At 40.6% G+C, this 22,204-nt stretch overlaps 1 protein-coding gene across 2 annotated transcripts; it reads right to left on the minus strand.

Moving 5' to 3' along the window:
* Window positions 1-871: 871 nt before the first annotated feature.
* On the minus strand, window positions 872-10,005 carry gtpbp8 (GTP binding protein 8). Of its 2 annotated transcripts, XR_013902535.1 has the most exons (9): window positions 9,862-10,001; window positions 9,378-9,578; window positions 8,433-8,586; window positions 6,530-6,628; window positions 4,682-4,812; window positions 3,911-4,010; window positions 1,424-1,542; window positions 963-1,138; window positions 872-932 (listed from the first exon to the last, which is right to left on the minus strand). XR_013902535.1 is itself a non-coding variant. In XM_026145631.2 (8 exons), exons 2-8 carry the CDS (start codon window positions 9,545-9,547, stop codon window positions 1,048-1,050), a joined length of 864 nt encoding a protein of 287 aa, XP_026001416.2. In that variant the 5' UTR covers window positions 9,548-9,578; window positions 9,862-10,005; the 3' UTR covers window positions 872-1,047. The 2 variants fall into 2 exon arrangements, 1 of the variants encoding a protein (XP_026001416.2); XM_026145631.2 differs by having other exon boundaries at window positions 872-1,138; window positions 9,862-10,005.
* Window positions 10,006-22,204: the final 12,199 nt, after the last annotated feature.

A 22,204-nucleotide genomic window follows, 5' to 3' on the forward strand; every position in this document is an offset into this window, starting at 1 on the left:
TTTAACCAAAACGGTCATCTGTCCTTACGCAACCCAAAGCCTTCCCATGCAAAAGCCCATTCAAGGTGCAGCATGGAAACTCTAAGTCCCACCGTCAAACATTCGCCCTTTGTATCCGTCTACATGCCAACCTCATTAGACAACACTCTCTGGATAAGACAAAACATAATTTTTAAAAACAAACTGAATAAAAACACTTGCAGTACAGAGAAGTGGGATTGTAATGAGACATCTGGCAGCATCATGTAAGAATAAATGTAAAAAAAAAAAATAATAATTTCATCAAAAAATAATCGCCTCCAATCTGACCCTGAGAATTCTGATATTCTGCATACAGCTTCAGTATATTTAATGAAGCTGTATGCAGAATATTACCCTTATACTATGATCATTTTCTGAGACGCAGACCCTCAGTAGGTGTGGGTGCAAATTTGTTTTTTAATTATTGTTTTTAGCATTTTTCAGCCCTAATAATTACATAAGTACTAGCGATATCCTCAGTAAATTTTCAGTAAATTCTCCTTCCCATTATTGAGCGTAACCAGTGGTTTGTACATTAGAAATAAACAGAGTTTACAGCAATCATGAAGGAAACTTGACAGTGATCCTACTACCTCCTAAATAGTGTTCCTGACTTGGTTAGATGATGTGAAGTTGGTTTTCATAACCATGGCAATAATTGTCATCATCTCTATATGTTTATTTTCATTAAGCCTAACAGTGGCTTTCCTCAGTTGCACTGAGATTTCTTTCAACCTAATATTGATAGTTCCAATCTAAAGACACAAAACACAAATTCAGAGCAGTAAAGTGTCTGAAACTGGACTTGACAGTCTGTCAAACTAGAAAGTAAGAAGATAAGCAAACCAGAGAGTCTTTCACATTTTATTAGAAAATAAAAGCCTCTGAAGCAGTTTTTTGGATATCAGGTTTTGTTGTTGTTGTTGTTGTTGTTGTTGTTGTTGTTGTTGTTGTTGTTGTTGTTTTTAAAGAAATGTAGCAGAGAAGCCCGTTTGCCCCTCTCAGCGAGACCGAGTCGGCCTCTTTTCAGCTCTGTGACGTCTCCTTTAACCTGATGCTGCCTGTTACATGAGCGATGAAGCATCTCAGCAGGTAAATCCCCCCAAACTGGATTGAGCTGTTTCACAAAGAACACAAAAAGGGAGAAATATAGACATTTTATTATGCTGTGAAGTATTGTTATACTGTAAAACTATCAGCTTTCAGGCACTGAGTTTGAACAAAAACAATAATTAATGAAAACATATGTGTCAGAGTCAGGTTTAATATAACAATAGAAATCCAGGAAGTATCACTCAAGCTTCAAAGGAAGAAGACTCATTGAGGGCTCTGTTTATATTTTTTCATCACTAAGAAACCCACTGTGTGAGTCTTGGTCTGTGAGAGGAAGTGAGACAGTTACCTAATAAGAAACGGTTGAGGGAAGCAGCTCGTCGTCTCTGTCTTTACCACATCCTGAAGGTTCAGCAAATTTGTCAGCAGAGTGCCACTCCCACATTTGTCGATCTTTGTCACCACCATCTGAACAATAAAGTACAACTCTCAGAAAAGCGCACAGACAGGATGTCCCCGTGGCTCCCCCAAAAAGCCTTCAGTAAATCCAAAACTGCAAGAAGAATACTAACGGGGCTAAGAGTTGTGAAGAATCCGGCTCCATCATATTCTAAATACTTAATTGTGCCATATTATTCCACTTATCTCAGTCTGTCGGCCTACTTGACTTACATCGTTTCTAAAACTAAAATGGGAGACAAGGCCCTCTGCTGTGGAACCAGCTCCCAGTTTGGATTCAGGACACAGAAACAGTCTCTAATTTCTCTTCTTTTAAGATTAGGCTTCAAACTTTTCTTTGTGATCAAGGTTATAAATAAGTTATGAATCAGATGATCCTGATCCACTGATAACTTTTAAGCTAGTGCAGAAGTGTTAGCACTGTCACCTCTCAACCAGAGGATCCTGGGTTAAAATCCAGCTTGTGGTCTCGGAGTGAAGTCTGACCAATGTCCCTGTGGTTTTTTTCTTTGGATGTAGACACCCTCACACAGGCCAAATGCATGCACGTTAGGTTAACCGGCACTTTTAAAGTGGCAAATTACAGTGCTTGGAATGGCACGAAAGCACGGTTAGAATAGTTTTTTATTCTAAACTGTATTGAGTGCCCAGTAAGACTGGAAAAGCACTATATAAATACTGGTACCTTACATGGACCCTCCCTTAGCAAGGATATGTTTCACTTTATGCTTGCTTCTATCATCCTGAACTAACAAAGCAGACTAGCTCTGACACCTGGTGGTCTCTTAAAAACACTGCACTCCCTGATCAGCATTTTAAAGGATTCACTTTGTTGTTGTTCTCCTGCAGTTCAAAGAAATGAACGAGGAACCCGGTGAGTCTAAAATGGGTGCAGCCTTGACTGTAAAAGCTGTACAGAAAATCTATCGGCAAGAGAACGTAGACCTCCTGCCACCTACTACCATGTGACACTCAATAAACTTCACTGACAAGTCTGTCCTTTGCCTTGTAAATCATTAAAAGAATCCGATCATTTGCAACCACTACTTCCATGTAATCATATTTAAAGTGTGTACACTCCCCATTTCTTTTTCAACTTCACAGAAATATCAGTTTTAAGTTTGAAACTGTCTTCGACTGTGCTGTCACAGCCTTAATGTGTTGCAGTGTTTAATCAGCTCAGAGCATGAATAATTGACCGCAGAGTGCGCAGCGAGCGGGGCTGCTTCATTTTAACGGCCAGTTTTTAAATAGCTGAGTGGGAACGTTCAGCATTAATTCAGTGTGGACATAATGATGAAGGACTGAGAAGAAGAATGAGCCACATGTAAGGCGGAGGGGGAGGCACTTCGATGCTTGTTTCCTCCTGGAGAACACGGCGGGTCTGGACCCACGCTGGAGTGGTGGCGCAGTGGCAGGATGGCTGCTGTGTTTGCTCAACCAATGTGATTTCTGTGCAGAGGAGTTTTTTTGTTTCCTGTTCTCATGCTGTCCTCCCATAGGAGTCCAGCATGAGTAGAGGTCTCTTTTTTTCCTCTTGTACTTTCCCATTGTAGTGTACATTTCAGTGGTTTTCTGTAATGTTACCGATCTCCGACCTGTATCCCCATGTGATGTCTGTGTTGTGTGTGTAAGGTCGGGGGCGGGTCCATTCCACTGCAGGGCAACCTGCATGTGGCGAATAAAGCTGATTGATTGGTTAGTGCTCAACAACTCCACCAAAGAGCACAAACCCAAAGAGACCCTCTTGATCGTGGCTCAAGAGTTGGGAGTTCGCCTTGTAATCGGAAGGTTGCCGGTTTGAGCCCCGGCCTGGACAGTCTCGGTCGTTGTGTCCTTGGGCAAGACACTTCACCCGTTGCCTACTGGTGGTGGTCAGAGGGCCCGGTGGCGCCAGTGTCCGGCAGCCTCGCCTCTGTCAGTGCGCCCCAGGTTGGCTGTGGCTACAATGTATCTTGCCATCACCAGTGTGTGAATGTGTGTGTGTGTATGGGTGGATGACTGGATGTGCAAAGTGCTTTGGGGTCCTTAGGGACTAGTAAAGCGCTATATAAATACAGGCCATTTACCATTTACTCCACAAAATATTCCACATGAAAGCTGATTAAGGGGCCCGGCCGGGCACAGCCCGAAGAGGAGACATGGGCCCATCCTCCCGCAGGAGGCGCCATAGGGGTCGGGTGCATTGTGTGCTGGCTTAGTCTGCTGCCCCTGCGACCCGGCCTCGGATGAAGTTGGATGGAAAGCTGATTAAATTTAGTTACTTTCAATCAACTAACCAGGCTTCACTTGTTCTACAAACCGCAAGATCTTAAAACCTTTTTTCGCACCAAATCATCCTGATGATTACAAAACTGAAATTAAGCCAGAGTCCTACCACATACGGACATCGGGTCTCCTCACACATCTCCAAGGCAATCAGGTCAGCCTTCTGCAGACCGACGCTGCCATCGACCAACAGGAAGGTCCTCACGAGGCTGAAAGAAGACATGTTACACAAGGTTTTTTAGTGAACACCAGGTTCGCACCAGGAAGACACGGTCGCTCACCATCAGAAAGACAGGAGCACAAACGCTGAGTGACATTTAAGCTCACCGCAAACCTAGATGTGTCACCTGAGACCTGGTGAACATCCATTTAGTTTTTATTAGTTTCAGTGTTAGTTTATACTTATTAGGAACTCCTAAATAAGCGGGAAGGATCAAATTAATATAAGAGACTGCATTTAAAAGCTTAAGACTACTAATGTTAAACATTTTCCTTTTTAAAATGTTGGTTGTCAACCACCTTTTAAGTTTTGTATATATTGTCTGTGAAAGTTCTCAGTCATCCAGGTCATAGTACTCTAAAGAGCTTGGAAAGAAAAGCGCTGATTTTTGTGAACATGTCTTTGTTGCCAAAAACATCACAACAGCAATGACCAATCACTACAAGGCAAACTAAACAGGCTTATATTAGCAGATAGCATTAGCCAAACTGGTTTTTCACTGCAATAAACAACTTTTCCTTACTTACCTCAACCCCTCAGGATAGTTTCATAGCATGATTTCTTTGGCTAACTGTCAGAGGCAATCCTCAGTATTGCTCCATCATAGACATCATGAATAAACAACACAAACAAGTCTTTCATCAGCTCTTCATCACTTACTTTTTCCGTGTGTAGAGGTAAGGCTCTACCATATCCACAAAATCTCTGGGTGCCTTGTGTCCATACCCTGGCATGTCCACGATGGTGAAGGCTTTGCCCACTCTGAAGAAGTTCATCTTCTTTGTGTGACCCTGAAGGTAAGACACAGGCAAAGCTTATGATGTCCAGATATTGATGAACTCAGTCATTGCAGCATCAGTGAGTGTGTTTCAACTTTGTAACATTAAATTACAATGTTTAGTTTTTATTAGTTTCAGTCTTTTTATTTATCACAAGGAGGAGCAGCATGTAAGAAGTTCCAGATGGGGAAAACATGCAAACATGTAGACATCATAGTCTCTATAATCAGGCTGATTATGTGTAAAATTAAAACCATTGATATTTTTTGTCTAGTTATTTTTTCCACTCTTACTTTGATTTTCAGATAAGTTTTAAATAACCAGAAAAAATCCTGATTCTTGCCGATTGTTTGCAACCCTCATAACGCAAACACAGAAATGGAAGTGAAAAGATGGAGTAGCATGTCAGTGCAGTGTGTGATCTGGGTACAAGCGAACTTGTAGAACTTTGGCAAACTCATCTGAGGATTTTTGATGTGGCTTCACAAAATTATCACGATCAAAACAACGCAACTGACGACAAAAAAAATAAATAAATAATAATAATAATCACACAGTGTATGCCCAGTTTTATATACACCCTAAACAGATCGCCAGTCTGTTGCAGGGCTTAACACATAGAGACAGACAACCCTTTACACTAACATTCACACCTATGGGAAGTTTAGAGTTACCAATTAACCAATGCTCACTAACTGCATGTCTTTGGACTGTGGGAGGAAGCGGGAATACCTGGAAAGAACCAACACAAACACAGGGAGAGCATGCAAACTCCACAAAAAAAAAATGATGATGACCATGAGGGTGGAAATGACCTCAGGGCCTTTTTATTGTGAAGTTTCTATCTGCCAGTTTCTATCTTATTTTTATCCCTGTGGCAAATGTGCATCTTCTGAGCCAATCTCTTTGTAAAACAGTGACTTTTATTATTTTCTACATGTAACACATTTACAGAACACACACTGAATGGTCCCCACACCAACACAAATTCAATTAAAATGTGCACATCATATTACCAACACTTTCTATAGTGCAAAATTTATGTTTTTAACTTTTATGCTCAGTTTTGTCAAACTGAGAAGTATTTTTGATGATAGCAGGGTACTGAAAATACATCAGTATCTTTTTAATACATTTTCAGTAAGATAACTAATGTTTGAGATGACTGATTTATAATAGAGGCAGATTAGAGTTTCCTGTCCAAGGTCCAAACTCATCACCTCCCGTTATGTCATGGCAGAGGGAATGATGGGAAATTTGCAGCTTAAATAGGCGTTAAACTGAGTGAGGCATACTCATGTGTACCACCTGAAGTAGTTCCCAGAATTTGCTCCATTTCTTAGATGCAGGTATAAAAAAATGTTATTTTTAGAAATTTTTTTTCTACAAGCTAACCCTCGTCTGTGTTTAAGTGAGTTGGTCAGAAATTCTTACATCTCCTCCCTCGCCGTAAGAAAGAAACTGAATATGCAAAGTGTAATTTGAAGTTTCCACTTCCAAAAAAGGTCATAATTTTAAGAGTATTTAAAAAAAAAAAGCCATCTAATAGTATAGAGCAGATCATTTTAAGTCATTTTCACAGCCAGAGCGGCCAAAGAACAACAGAAAATCAGCAACAATCAGGTGTGAATGTAAACACAGCATTTTATAAAAGAAATAACTGAGGTTTGTGTTTGTTCACCACTTTAAAGGGAAACAGTGTGTGGAGCTGGAGTGACGAGTTACTCACTGGAGTTTTAGAGACTCGGACTTCCACCTCAGGGGTGAGAGAAAACAGAGCTTTGATGAGAGACGACTTGCCCACGTTGCTCCTGCCGATAAAACACACCTGGAAAACACCAACAGGAAGTCAGCTGCAGATTTGTGTGCTGTAATTTACAGTTCTGCGATTTTTATCCTGGAATCTTTTTCCTGCTCCAGTTGCCACCATATCACCTTTAGCGCCATTTAGCCATGTGGCACACCTGCCAGGTGGACACTGTCATCGAGCTTTGAACGCTTCGCCTTCTGGAGAAGGCCGAGTGGTAACGGAACTTCTCTGTCCTGTTAACACTCGCTGCCAGAGCTTAACGTTCTTCTCCATGAGGTTATAAATCTGATGATTTATTAGCCATGTTCAGTTCTGCTTCATTATTCATGAGGATGAAGAGACATTAGGTTACATTTTTCATCCATTTAGGGTTGAGGAGGGACGAATAAGCTACTTAAAGTCCACATTCTCTTTCTTTACAGCCATTCTACCTGACCCAGAGTCAGGGAAATTATTCTGCACAAGTGTTTTGTGTTAAACCTCAAATGACCACTGAAATAACTGAGTAAAGTGATCATATTTTACACAAGAATCCTTTTTTAAATGGTTGTTTGTGCTCATACCTACAACATTTACTTTATCATTCAGTTGTGGTTTTGAGTCACTTTTCTGCAAGGAAGAGTAATCCAACCCGACTCATCTTCTGAGCTGATTTCATTGTCACTTTGAGTCAAAATTTCCACCTCAAACCTTTTCCAGCAAGAAATGTTGCTACCCTCACTCTGTTAGCAAAGAGGCTGTGTCCAGTAAATGTGGCTTACTTTGTGAAAGTGCTTTGAGTGCCCAGTAAGAGTAGAAAAATGGCAATTATAAACCAGAAAGGAAACAATTATATTGTAGTGACAAGAAATGGAAAATTATAGTCAAAGCATCAACATGTTTCAAAGAAGACATGTTGTCATGACAAATGCATGGGGGGAAAAAGCCCACTTTTATCATTAAATATATCATTAAGAGCAAACAGAAATATGCGTAACCCTTCCCTTTGTAATCCACTTTGATCAAGTATTTACCTATTAAACAAACCTGCAATGTACTGTTGGGTAATTATCACCTTACATTAACTATTAATGACAGGCTAAAGAAATTCATGATGGACGCAGCTAAACTGGCATCACTGATTGATTTGTGAACTCCCGTTGATCTCAGCACTGCAGTCCTCAATATCTTGTTTCTGTGGCGTCATATTTAAACAAGAGGAACAAATGCTATGTTTTCAGCTAATGCTGCATCCACAGATACCTGCTAATTAGTGCTCAGTAACATCTAAACAAAATCACTCACCAAAACTGGAGCTCAGACTTTTTGGATGGTCTGTTAGTGAAATGAAGTGCACAACACCCATATTATTGGTCAGAACTATGGAATTAAAATGCTCCAAAACGCTCCAAGAGCACAAATGTGGTCCAGAGGTCCAGTTCAGAGACTCTATTTAGCAGTTAAGAGTCAGCTGAGCGTCTGTGAAAGTTAGTGTATCATGATAGTATCAAGATATGGATTTTGAGCTTGTCTGTCTCACTGTGGCGATGGTAACATATACAGATTGGCATTATCCAGCTTTGTAGATCGATATAGATATAGGCCATAGACTGTATATAAGAGATGGAGGTCACTAGCAACTAAGACCATGGTCTCATCAGAAAAGTGTTTTATGAGGTCACAGATTCAGTGAGTAGGCGTATTCTCTCACGACCTTCTTTTTAAAAGCTGAGGAGTTGCCTCCTGCTGGCCATTAGAAAGAATGCATGTTTACGGCACTCCCAACACCAGAAGTTATGTCCATGATTTATGTACAATGTTTTGAGCAATGCTGTCCTCTGACCTCTGGCTGTTTGAGATCGGGTGCGTGCTCCATCCTTTCTGCAGAGATATAGTAATCGATCTTATGAGACGGTGAAGAGTGGAAGAGCTTCTCTGCCTCAATCATGTCCTCCAAAGTGGGATCAAAAAGCTGGAACTGTGTCCGGTCCACAGACCTGAAAATACAAATATGGTTCAATTTCATTAGAAAATGTCTGTATCAACAGCTACATGCTACAGATTGAAACAGAAGCCACTGGCAAACTCATTTATATTTTTTAAACGGTAAAAATAGTTCCTCCAAATCTTTTACAATAAAAACCTTACTAAAAATGAAGTCTGTCAAAATGATACCAATGAGGTGCCTCATTAGTTAGAAATATGCTGCAGTGTAATATTATATAATAAGATAAAGTTATTCATGTGCAGTTATTTACAGGCTTGTACCCATTATCTATTACCTACACCTACATTATGTTTGTGTAATTAAAGTAAAGAACTGACACGTTACCCTCCGATTTTTGGAGGCTTGCACTCTCAGAGTGCTTTTTATTGCTTTATTATTTATCATTGTCTTACATTCAGGTATTTTTATTTAATTAAAGTGAGTTCACATGTATTGCTGCCTTGATTGTCTTTGTTTTCATTTTGATTCATGAAAACTTTCACACAGATTTAGTTTCATCTGTACATTTTTCCATAACTTAGACATACATAAATATTTTAAATTAAATTAGTTGTGAGAACAGTGGCATAATTTCTGTTTTAGTTGTCGTAATGTTTAATTTTTTTGTGTCTTACATGTTTCTGTGAAGCATTTTGTGCTACTCGTTGTAATGGGTGCTGTACAAATAAACTTGATGATGTTATCTTTCACAGTTATCAGTGCAACTCCAGCAGATGATGCCAGCTCACGTTCACAAAATCTCCACTACTGATGACTAAGAACCAGCCCTGTTTTACGCACCTGTGCAGGTAAGCCTCCAGCTCGCTGAAGGGGTACAGCAAACTTCGCAACTTCTTCGGGGTAAGTGATGTGACCTTCTGCACCGAGGCCAGTTTATGGATCCTCTGCCCAGTGGCACAGCTGACAGCAACCCCAGGCCGGAGCCGCAGGAGCTGCCGGACAGGAAGCATGTTACCCCGCTGATTTCAGATCAGTCAGACCCTGAGAGGAGATGCACACGCGGAGGTCACCTGACAGTTTCGCACAGGTACAGTCCCCCCTGAACTACAGCAGCATAAAAAACCTCCCCACTTCCACTTCTGTAGTTTAAGTGTGGAACACAGTCACTCACTCTTCATGTTTCATAAAACAGTAAATTAGAAAACGTCCGAGCAGATTCTGCGGCTCGTCTTGTTCTCTGCGAGCTTTTCTGATCATATTTAATGGGGGGCAGGGGGAATAAAAGCGTCCAAAGTGACTCCATTCATTTCCTTATATTACTTACCCGAACACCTCCACCTTCACGGCTTCATGCGATCAGAGAGCAGCGGAGTTTCTTTGAAAATGAACCTTTAAGCCGCGTCCATCGCTTCTGTTTACACACCGTCCTCCATGTTGCGTGCACCGGTCAAATGCATCCGAATGAAACAGCTCAACAACAGTTCCGCGACACAAGTTTAAAATTCCGATTTTCCCCAACGATAGAAACTTTACCGATATACTTTTTAAAAGTCCCAATCAACAACAAAACAAAACAATCGAACAACCATTTTTTAAATATCCTGTTATTCTGTTTTATTTCTCACAGAATGAGATGTTTCACTTCATGCAGAACGCTTTGTTGTAATACATTGAAGTTTGTACTTTTTGTGTAGGCTGCTTAATCTATATTTTTACTTGTTGATTCTTTTTTTAATTTCATTTTATTTTTAGTTAGGGATTCACTAATTGTTATCCATCATTACAAATCTAATTTCAGTGGTTGTTTATGTAGTCTAACATAGGATGAGCAACTCTCCTATTTTTTTTGCACTTGTTGACTTGTAAAAGCCTATATGACTTTTTTTTTTTATTTCACCATTCATTAACTGTACAGAGAAGGCATCGTTTAAATATGGTAAATTTTTCTTTAAGCAAACAGTATTTTTAAAGTTCTTCATGACTGGGCCAAGTGTCCTCTTTTTTGGAAATCAAAATACGGTCACCCTAGTATAACATCATGAAACTAAAACCATTTTTGTTCATACTAAACATATGTAAACCAACACTGCTTGGTTTACAGGAACAAATTATTAAGACTGTAAAATATTTGGATTTAACAGAAAGTCAAAGTTTATAGAAGGTCCCCAGATCTCTGCAAATGTTATTTTTATTTCTCCTTCAATTCTATTCTGTTCTGATGAAGTAGATAGAAACAGATGATAAAAAGCAGTCTCTAGTTCTTGTTTGTGTGTGTATTATTTTATTTTAGCTTAGTTTGAATTGAAGAAGCTTAAAGACAAACATTTTTAGAAATTTTACCATCATTCAATGATTTTTATTTTTTATTCTTTTAGTCTATTTATTTATTTATTGTTCAACCCAGTTCAGTTTTGAATTTTGTTCTGTTAAAGTGAATTTATACAAAATGTTGCTTCATTTAAATGTGCCTAGTTTTTATTTTTATTGTGGTTAATTTTCACACTGTTTTTCAGTTTTCACTCCAGGATGTCCTTCATAACCTGTCATAAAAATTAAAATGTAGTTCCTGGTTCATGATTTCAGTTTATTGTGTGTTATCTGCTCTTTGTACAGCTTTTTATATCACTGGCTTTGATAAGTGCTACACAGATAAACTTTATAATTATTATCATCATACATGGCACAGCATATGATGATAATCTGTGTTTCCTTTTGAAATGCTGCTGTGATCTGTAACAGCCCAGTTTACACTCTAAATCCCGCTGATGATACCAGCTCCCATTCAGAAAACCTGCACGAGGAAAAAGGAGGAGGGAGTAATCCCAGCCCTGTTTTCTGTAACTGAGACATTTGTGAACAGACGCTGGCAGCTGGCCCATCAAGCTGCCCATCATCCTGTTTCCCATGAAAATGTCATGTTATGAAACATTTTTCCATGTGGTTTAAATGAGCAACGCTGAAATGAGTCTGATGATTCCATCTCCATCCCCGTGCTGCTCTAACGTCACTCTGCTTATTAAAAGGTGATTTATGAGCGTGAATCCTCGCTCAGATTTCCTCGCGCTGATGCACAGAAACATTCCTGGTACAGCTCGAGCTGTCTCATACATCCTCCCTCACCCTCTCACTGAGGATTACTCAGGATTAGAAATCTGACGTTTAGGCCGAGCACGCCAGAGAAATGTCTCTATAAATTTGCCTATAGGAGGTGGCAGTGATAAGAGCGACTCCAGCCTCACTCCCCCCACAGCATTCTTCTTCTCTGAGACTCCCGAAAGGAAATGGACTTTCATGTGGAAATGGTGGCAATAGAGCAGTTCTCCTCCTTCCTGTAATACTCTCATATTCACCCAGCTTTGACCGATGGTTTGTAAAGCAGACTTTTATTTCAAGAAGGAAACGTTGGGCACATTTTGGGGCTCTCATCTATACCTTCACTCGCCACACGGTGGCAGCGCAGACTGCTGAAAGCACTCATCCACATATGTTAAACATCCATCCTGCTGCTCCATCTGCTTTTATGATTCATAGTATGTTCACTGAACACATTAATTCACAGTCACCGGCTTACAGCCCTCACATCCCCCCGTGCTTCAGTCTTTTATGTGCTAATACCTGCAACTTTTTCATTACCTCCCAGTTAAGAAAATATATGCTGGGAATCCAGCTGCATTAAGTGTCTGATCAAAGTAGAAGATGGAACTGGTTGGTTCTCCCTTTACTGTGTCTGGCACACGGAGAAGGAAGTGGAGCCCAGTTTACAAATTAAAAGCTCCTCTCTGCCTTACATTATCATTTTATTATTTCACAGAGGGATCTGCAGCAGGGGAGACTCATAGGTAGAAGTCTTCGAACCATTAACCACAAATCGCCCTAAAAAATCTATAAGAGGGAGCATCAAAGGTGAATAACTGCAATGAGCCTGTACTGCTCTAGCTCAACCCCAGTCCGGTGCGTTTAGTGATTTATGAAGTGACACATATCAGACAACTGGCAAATGCAGGCTCATTTAAATGCTTATATAGCATCTGGAAGGTTTTTTATTTTTATTTTGATTGAGTGGGTGTCCCTTTGCTTACTTTTGATAAGTCAGCATGGCTCTCTGTCCATCCTTGCGGTTTGTACCTCACAGAGAGCCTTCTTGAACTTCTCGTGACAATTTTGTACCTTAATGTGATGCTACAACAAGGATTCTTAAAAGAAAAAATTCAAAGATTAATCGATGTGCTTGGAAACAAGTTATCCTTTGTATTTTTACATTTTGAGTGCAATTAGTTTCTATCACAAAGTCATGTTTCATTCAGACTTTAAGTATGGAATTAAAAATATATTAAATATCATCTTAAAAGCAGACGTAACCAGGTCTAGGGGGATAAATGATGGGAAAGGGATGAGAGGGACCACAGAGGTGGGGAATGGTGAGCAGGGTGGCCATGAGTGCTCTCATGGCTCTGTGTCCCCATCCTACACTGTGAGCCACAAGATCAAATGCCAGACCAATCAATCGTCCACCAAGCAGACATCTATAGCACGAGCCATGATGGCCTTTACCTCCCCAGGGTGCATATCAATAAAAAAAAGAGATATCATACAAAATTGATTGTCCCCAAACAACCTGCACACCCACACCATCAAGCCTGAGAAAAGCCATCGTCACTCGTTGTGTTACTAATTCTCTTTGCGTCTCCATCTGTTCCTTTTGTTCGGTTTGATTTATGTCCAATTATTACTGATTTTTATCTACTATCACTTGATACACTTGATTTTTCCATATTTTTATAAAAAATTTTCTTTTGTGTTTTATTTTAAAAAATTATTTAATCGCTTAATATTTCATACAAAACATTTTTATTGTATTTTTATGTTTTTTTTATTTGTACTGTTGTTACGTTCCATTTAAAATTTGTTATTAATTACACTGAATTTAATTGTAAATGTATGATTTCATCTTGTAATTGATTTAAATTGTTCTTTTTTGGATAGATAAAATCTGCAGTTTCTGAAACAATCTGACGATCTTACTCTCCACGTCTACGCTTTAAAGCTATTCTGCTTCTATCTATGCAAAATATGTTCCAGTGGTTATTTGTCATATTTAACATGTCCAAAAGTTTCCAGTAATTCGTGAATCATGCAAAGCTAATCTCGTTTAGTTCACAAATACAAAAAGAAAAAGAAAAAATTAATAAACATAAATAGCTGGAAAGGCACAGAATAGCTTCTATTTAACATTGGAGAGCAAAGAAAGAAGTCCAGCTGCAACGCTGCGCAGCCACCCACAAACACCCACACATTTGCTTCGATGGCGCTTTAATCTCTTTCTCGATTATCACAGAGCTCGACCTCCATGACCTTTTCAGGCCCATTAAATGCTTCATTTGCATGTTAACCAGGCAAAGGCCAACCCCCCCCCCCCCCCCCTCCCCCAGGCACCCCCACCTTTCCTTTGGCCTCCTCCCAAAGCGAAGTGACAGGGCCACAATGGAGACGTGCGCCACCAGAATACCAAAGCTCGCCCCTCCCCATCATTCCTTGCTTTTGTCTGCTCCATAGGATGAAGTACAGAGGAGTTTATCGAGTCAGGAGGTCAAACCGTCAATACGCCTCATGCAAACACCCTTGACAGTCACATCCACCAGCCACAAGGGCAAAAAGACAACTGGAGATTAACACGGCCTGTGTTTGCTCTGTTGCCCATCTGGCAGAGCTGCGAGCTGTCAGGTCTCACACCTGTGGCAGACCATTCACCAGCGGTCAGCACGTGGAGGAGAGGAAGCTCATGTCTCCCTTTGTCTGTGTTAAATAAACACTCAGAAGAACGAGGTCATCCACCCTCCTGTAACCTGCAGATCAGTAACATTTATCCTCCTCACCAAACTTGAGCTAAGACTGAGTGGAGCTGCACCTCTTTAATGAGAACAGTGTAAATCATGAGCTACTGTGATACGGTCTCGTCACTCCTTATTCTTCTCTGTGTCTCTCTGAAAATCTCCCATGAACACAGCATAAACATTTTGGCAGGCGCCGCTCGGAGGATATTAGAGCACAAGCTCCGAGCGCTCAGGGATATCGATTTTCCTTTAGCGGCCAAGAACCTTGGCTCTCCTGGCATCGATACGTTGAGGAGAGGAGGCTGAGCAAGAAGAAATGACCTTGAGCCAGGAAGCAATCACGACAAATAAAAAGCCTGGGAAGGAAACCCAGGGAAACAAAACACGGAGGATGTTAAAGGGTAAAGAGACTGTGGGCTCTCCAGAATCCCAATACAGATGAACTCAGATTATTTGAAGTTTAAAGGAGCTCTTTGCTTCCAACTCTTATATTTTCCCTTGGGATGATGCCTGCATATCTGTTCAAGCTGGATTTACATTAAATAATTAGAGTCTGTGCATAAGCTGTGCATCTAGACGACTAAAACTGGCAACTGAAGACATAAAAAGCACATCCAGAACGCATGCAAACATCTTCCTTCAGCAACACGAGTTTCACTGCTCAGTTTAAACTCAAAGCAGAGGTCAGAGGGTTTAAATCTGCCTGCTTTCATGTATACTGTAACCGGCATGTACCCTAACTGCTGAAAATAAGATGGTGTTTCATAAAAGCAAAAGTGTCAGATGGAAAAAATAGCACCATCTAGTGTTCACATGAAGACAATTTAAACTTGAGCAGCCAGAAGGACTTTAATTTTTTGCTTTTTAATCTTTAACCTTTTTAATCAGTTTAAAGATGTCATATGTTGCTCACTTCCTGTTTTTATTCTCGGATTATACTAGAATTAGAGGGCTTCAGTTCATCCACTCTCTGAAACAAGCTTTTATTAGCTTGTCCTCCTTTAGTTCAGGTTTCCTATAATTGGCTGATTTTGAAAAAAAGAAAAAAAAGAAAAAAAAAAGAAAAGACCAGCAGGTGGGTGGAGCTTCTGTACTTGTGACATGACCACAATATGAATATCACCTCTGTGACGACAGAAACAAAAAATGTGTGAATCTGAGTGTTTTAGGTATTAACACTAAAATGTTTCTGGGGAATTTCCCAGTTAAAAGAGCTGTTCAATTCCTCAGAGTGTCTAAAAAATTAGAAAGAAAACATTGGCTACTGACCATCTGACAGCGTGTGCCATTATCCGATCTCCTCTACAAACCAGTTTTGAAAAGAGCATCGATCAGCTCTTAAGTCAAGACTGGCAGGATGAAGATATGCTCAAGAATCATGTTTGTTGGGCTTAATTTTGCATTTCATTCTATCTATTTGTACCGTACCTACATTATTTGGTGCACAGATGAGATGATGGTAGGTAAAAAACAAAACAAAACAAAATACCCAAAACTTGTGATTTAAAGGTTAGATCATTTTAGCTTTTATATTTCATATCAGCTTAGATGATTTGAGTCAAACCTATCCTTCTGAAAGTTAAAAATCTCCTGAAATTTGTATAACAATTTTGTCTTTGCCTCAGAGTTGACCTTCTGTTTAGATTTCTGGCTTATTTTAGCTAATCTGCTTATTCCAGAGAATTTGTTGATGCTACAGTCTGTTTCAGGTCAAGGGGAAATGGAGTTTTACTTGTGTTTGCATGCTCCAACAATAAATAGCACCTGAAACAACAAGCACAGACTCCGTATTTCTTTTTCTGGGTCATATACAGAGTCATAGGAGACCAATTAAAAACCACAGGACACCAGTTCCTTCAGGAGCAACGCAGCGATCTATCTGCCGTGGGAAAAGTGGAAGAAATGAGAGATGAGGTAAATGGCATTGAGCTGATAGGCCTCGATCCAGAAACTGTGAACTGTTGTTAATTCATCTGATGCATTTGTCAGTGTGGAAATGAAGTGTGATCCTCCCACAGAGCTGCGCTGTGAGGTAACCTTCAGATTTATTAGGTCATGTTTCAGGATTTAGACTGCTCCCCACTTCAACAAGACCATTACCACTGCCAGCAGCTAACTCTCTCTCTCTCTGCTCCCTATTGCTTCTTCTCTACAGTCTTTGTCCGTCACACACTCACAAACCCACAATCCTCTTTGTGTCTCAGTCTTTCTCTCTTTCATTCCACAGAGATGATTTATTTTGTTTCTCCCCCTCTCCTCCTCCTCCTCCTCTACTCCTCAGCCGCCCTCGGGGTCAGCGCCGAGCTCCATCACTCTGTCTGGATTCTTAATCCCCACACTGGAGACGCCCGTGCCAATACAGGAGAATAACAGATTAAAAAAACGCATCCAAAGCCCCGAGTATCTCCCCTTCCTCTGCCTCTGTCTCTGCCTCCCTCCGTCCTCACCACAGATAAGTGGAAAAATAAACTCGGGGGAAGCTAAGCCGGAGTTGAGAGGCAAGTCATCGACCCAGGGATGACAGGGAAGCTTCCAGCACGGTGGTTAATGAAGGTGATGCAGTAAAGCAAGGCCCTCTGCAGAAGCTCCTCTGAGTTATAACACCGGAGCCTTGGGAGGTGACACGAGTGCTGGCAGGAAGGTTTCCACTTGGCTGCAATTGTCTAAGGAAGATACATGGATGACCCGCACAGGCAAATACACGAGTAGCTGAACATAAAAATAATGAAACCCAGGACTCTGCTTCCACATAACTAAAACTGATGGCATCTTCACCTCAGGGAGGTCAAAGTCACAACTTTGGCTCCAAAGTGAATGGTGGGTGGATGAGTATTAAAGGGTTTCATTATGGAAAATGTAAATATACAACTTAAAAAAGCTTTAATCGGACAATCCACCAATCCATGGCTCATGCTAATATTTGCATGGCTTTACAACAAACCGGTGACCTTAAAGCAGAATCTTTAGACAAAGCGGCTGCCGTCCTTTTGTTCGGGTACGAGACTCCCCTCCCTGTTGTGTGAGAGATGGGAGAGCGGAGAGGAGGGAGGGCTGAGACAGAGCAAGATAATGGCTGTGTCAGTTTCACACTGCTGTCCTCTCAAAATCTGAGCCAGGGGGAAGATGAGAGGAAAGTGGAAAGCAAGTGTATTTGTGCTTGAAGCAGTATTTTCACCTTTAAAACCCACCGACTAGGTCTGAGGCTGTTTTTGGTTTTAGCCATATGCTAAATGCTAATTTTCACATTTTCAAAAGATGCTTCATATCAAAAGAAATCCTATATTGTGGCATTGCATGATTTTAAATGTAGGTATTTAAAGAGAAAAAATAGAAATGTAGTGCCTAACCTTAACTCAAGATTTTATTATCAGGACTGAATCTCTTAACCTTAGCAAGTGATGTTGACTTGCCTCATCCTAAACAGACATATTCCAATACTTCATGAGGTGAAATTATATTATAAGCCAAATCACAAGTACTTTGGTAACCAGCTGAATTGCACAAAGCTAAACAGATGGATTCAAATGCTGGATCAACTCTCAATATGAACTCTCAATATAATGCTGGATACTTAAGTCAATAAAAAAGGGAAACAAATGCAGTTATGGAGTGACGTAGGCACTGGTGGTTTGAATGACAAGTGATGGCCTGTGAATTATCTTTGACTTCTCTGCTCCAAACCACCTTAAAGTTCCTTAAGAAATCCAGTTTGGGATTTCAAAAATTCACCTGCATGGACTTGTACCATTTGTCCAGGCAAGAAAAGAGTTATTGAGACACAAGGATAAAGACAGGTGTCAACGACAGAGCAGTTGTGGTAGCACAGCTAAATAAACACTTTACCCTTTTCTCTCTATGAAGGCTTTTTTTCACTCTTCAGCTAATCCTGGTTTCTATTACATATGCATACTTATACTGTGATGTGTATATTTTATATCAGCATGTTTACACAAAACAGTTCTTGGCCTTAACACTGAAAAGCTGACTTCACTATCTGCTGATTCCAGGAACACTGGTGACCCTGAGAGCCGACAGAAAAATCAATCAAAACACTGAACTCGGTCTGATTGACCAAATCATCACCAAAATGCACAACAGAAGCTCCTGTGGGCAACAATGACACAACACAGCCACAGTCCCACTCATTTCAGCTGGATACGCTTCTATAAACCTCATATGAACCAATGCTTTTTAACCTGCTTCCACCCCAGCTCCTCCTTAATGCAAAAGCTGGTGTGTCTCAGTTATGCACTGAAGCACGAACTGAAAGCTGATCTCAGCTACACACCTGTAAAATTTCCTGACTGGAACTTGTAATATTGACATGATAAAATTAGTCACCAGACAGACACGTAAACACCTGCTGAAGTACTTCAACCAGCCTTTGTGGTTGCACCTACTGCTTTAGGTGTCTCCATAGTAACACATACAGGCACACAACACAGACAGACTAACATAGGGCTTGTATCAGCTGGTCACATGAGTGTTTTGAGCTACGCAATTGCATGTCCAGCATGAGTTCTCCCACAGATATGTGGGATGAATCAAACTACCAGTTTCTTACACTTTTTTCAAACTAGCCATTTTACTTTTGTGTCATCCAGTCTTAAAAAACATTCATTGCTGCAGGGTTTACTGAGAGGTTTGGTATCATGAAGCTCCAACCCCCAAATTCCCTGTATGGAACAAACCAATGCAGCGATTTCCACATGAAATCTGAGGAAAAGTATTGTGGTTGCAAAAGAAAAGAACTTATGTGTCTTGCTATGCATATCTTGTGCTAACAGCTCCATTCTTCACCTCTAAATACCTCAGGAGGTTGGTTGAAGAGGGATGCACTGTCCTCCCTCCTCCTCCTCCCTCTGTGTCCCTTTAAGGCCCCGACAACAGGACATCACTGCACCCAGAACACACACTGTTGGCTCATTGTGACTCGTTGGACTCGGACAGCACGGCACAATGTGTTTATTGGCTGCATGTGGCGCTTTAGCCATCCGGCTCCCACCCCCACACGGGCCCCTGAGCTCAGTCTGCATGGTGCCAGTGGCAGGTGGGGGCTCCGGCTGGACCGTAAGGTCATCTGTGCGGGGACGATGAGGCGGAGGCTGAGAAGGGGAGGGCAGAGTGGATATGTGTGTGGACAGTGAGTGAAACAGAGCAGGGAGAGTCTGTCTGCAGGAGCAAAGAGGATTAAAGCCAGAAGTGTGTTTAGTGAGGGAGGGGCGGGCGGAGGTAAACAGCGAAGGAGCAAAGCGCTGTTCAGGTTGAAGAGAGAGAGGTCGGGAGAAAATATTTGCTGTGTTCTCCGTTACGTAAATCCACGCTTAATTATTGGAAGTGCTGGAAGTTAGTATCACTGTAATTCCTTTGACAAGAAGCCAATGAGAGTTTTCCTAGGCCTCCGAGTTATCAATGAAAATAAGATATGTGAGAAATAAAAGTTTAGAGTCAGAAAAGATTATCCTGCTGAACAAAAAGTGTATGACTCATAAAGTAAAATATTGAAGCTAGGCTGTAAACAAACTATACCACGGTCCCATGACTTTAATGTCAATGGCTTTACGTTGCTGTATTTGGCACGATAGCCTGGATATCCCCAAACATCTTCCTCAGTCTCAATGAACTACTTGTTAGCAACTAGTTAAAAAAAAATTACACAATTACTTCAAGACAGAGAACTTGAACCGCAAAAGGGTAACTGGGTATTTCCATATAAAACCAACCAAATGTGAAGCAAATTCCCACCTGATCTTTTCACAATAATTTGTTTTATTTCTTTGTACAATAACTTTATCATATTTAATGAAGTTGTAAATATTTTTAGAATGACAGGCACATAGGACTGAGCCAAAATTTGGTGTTCATTAGCTCAAGTTACTTTTTCCAGGATTTTTGAACCCTTATAACCATATTTAAGCTCCAGTTAAAAAGGCAACAAATTACAGTCTAAAGGCAAAATCTGTTTTTAGTTCAATATGATTCTTTCTATAACCAGCTCGGAACATCAATATGATGGGACACATCGCAGTTTGAATAACGTGCAGCAGTTCAATATCTGTGACACAAAGGAAAAGAAACCAGCACTGGTACTCTGGATGTTTGATGAGTTTTCTAATAATTTGCTGGAGGAAACATCAGAAAAGTGCATTCTGGGTAAATTTTCAAGGCTTGTATCATGATGGGGCATAGGTGACTATTCAAAGCACATTAGATCATATGAAACTCTTTTTCTAACCTACATTTTAACATCGCATGCCAGATGACATTGGCATTTACATGCTCTTTTAAATATTTTGGACGCATTACATAATTCAAACAATTTAAGGCCCTAGGAATTTAAGCATGCATGAAGTGGGAGGTGATTTTTTTATGAAATGACCCAATTTATATCTGAGTTTTAGGACTCATTGCTGCAGCACTCCATCCACATCAATAATGCAAAAGAAAATCATACTCTAAACTGTGGCTGAGGGGGACCGAGTAGTTCAGCTAAAGTTTAAAGTGTGGCTGTGATCCTGAGTTGATTACACCCATTCACACAGAGCAGAATAGAAAATGACTTGAGTTTTATTCATATTTATGAATATGGCCAATTTTTGTATTCGTTGGCTATTTGTATCTCCAAAGTTGAATGTTTTTTTTTGTTAACTAACACAGGTTTTATTTTTGGTGTATATTTACTACAAGTAAGTATTTCATATTTCGGCACTTTGTGACAAATTTAGCTTCAGTTGTCAAATATAATTAAATGCTCTTAACTTACAAAAGTTCATCTCTCCCATCCCTGCAATACCTATAGAAGTTGTTGCTGAGATACTTGACTTTGGCCTGAAGCGTTGGAGTGACCACATGGCATCTGTCTGTCTGTAACACTGGTGTGCAGAACAGCAGACACAGACAGAGCTGTTTGATGAGTTCTTAACCTTGCAAAGCCTTATAAACATCCTGCAGAGAGACCTTCCAACTGCTCATTCCTCTTTTTGTGTGCAGACTTGTGTGTTTTGTGTGCCACTCTCATCCGATCGTGGAATTTGCCGCTTGCAAGTCTTTCACTTTGAGACGACAGCGCGCTGCCCTCCGTCTTGTTAGAGTGGTGATTGATTGAGAAGGTCTGGCAGTCCTGAGCCCCCTGCTCGGTTCATTTGTTATACATTTATAGTTCATAATCCATCTGCTCTCACCTCTTCACATTCCATGCCATTTTTCATCCCTCCTTTTGTATCAGGGGGGTCATTTTTCTATACGCCTGTGATAGATTGTTTAGTGTCTGCAGCCTATAATTGGCCCAGATAGTGGGAAGACTCACATGTGTTTATGATTAGAGCCCGAGGCTGCGCGGAGATCTCTTCATCATCACTCACAATAGCTGTCGAAACCTCACTTATTGCACTAAGTTGATTCATTAAGCAGTTCCAGGGCGTGTTGAGGGTAGAGTGGTGCTATGTGTAAAAGTGGCACACAGTGAGCATTTAAAAAGATGGCAAATAGTGCAACTTTTCCCCTTATTTGTAACTTAAAGCGCAGTCGATCCTTACTGCATGTGACCTGCAGGTGCCAGTAGAGGACCATGCATGAACGAGCTGCAGCTGAGTCACTCAGAGTTTACCATCTGTTGCTCTGCAAGAGTTCCCGGGAGATGCCAGACACGGGAGGTAGAGCTAATGCTTGTTACAGCCTCATCCCAGGTTTTATTAGTGTTTTTTTTATTACTATTTATCCCCACAGCTTTCGACTCTTTTTTTCCTGGTCACTCTTCGCAAAGCCTGAGGGAGGGTGAAGCTTTTACTGACATGGCCAACTTCTGGGTCAAGACAAAAAGTGGCCTGAAATTAAATC

Source organism: Astatotilapia calliptera, chromosome 16, assembly GCF_964374335.1.
Source record: "Astatotilapia calliptera chromosome 16, fAstCal68.1, whole genome shotgun sequence".
NCBI classification, from domain to species: Eukaryota; Metazoa; Chordata; class Actinopteri; order Cichliformes; family Cichlidae; genus Astatotilapia; species Astatotilapia calliptera.

Bases quoted from the DNA above. Each gene is read 5' to 3' on its own strand.
- gtpbp8 (XM_026145631.2), bottom strand. From the start codon at position 9,547: ATGCTTCCTGTCCGGCAGCTCCTGCGGCTCCGGCCTGGGGTTGCTGTC. The intron at 6,629-8,432 runs GTCAGAGGACAG...GGTGTTTTCCAG, and splicing joins CCGATCTCAAACAGCCAGAG to GTGTGTTTTATCGGCAGGAG. The intron at 1,139-1,423 runs GTAACTGTCTCA...TTTGTGAAACAG, and splicing joins CCTCAACCGTTTCTTATTAG to CTCAATCCAGTTTGGGGGGA.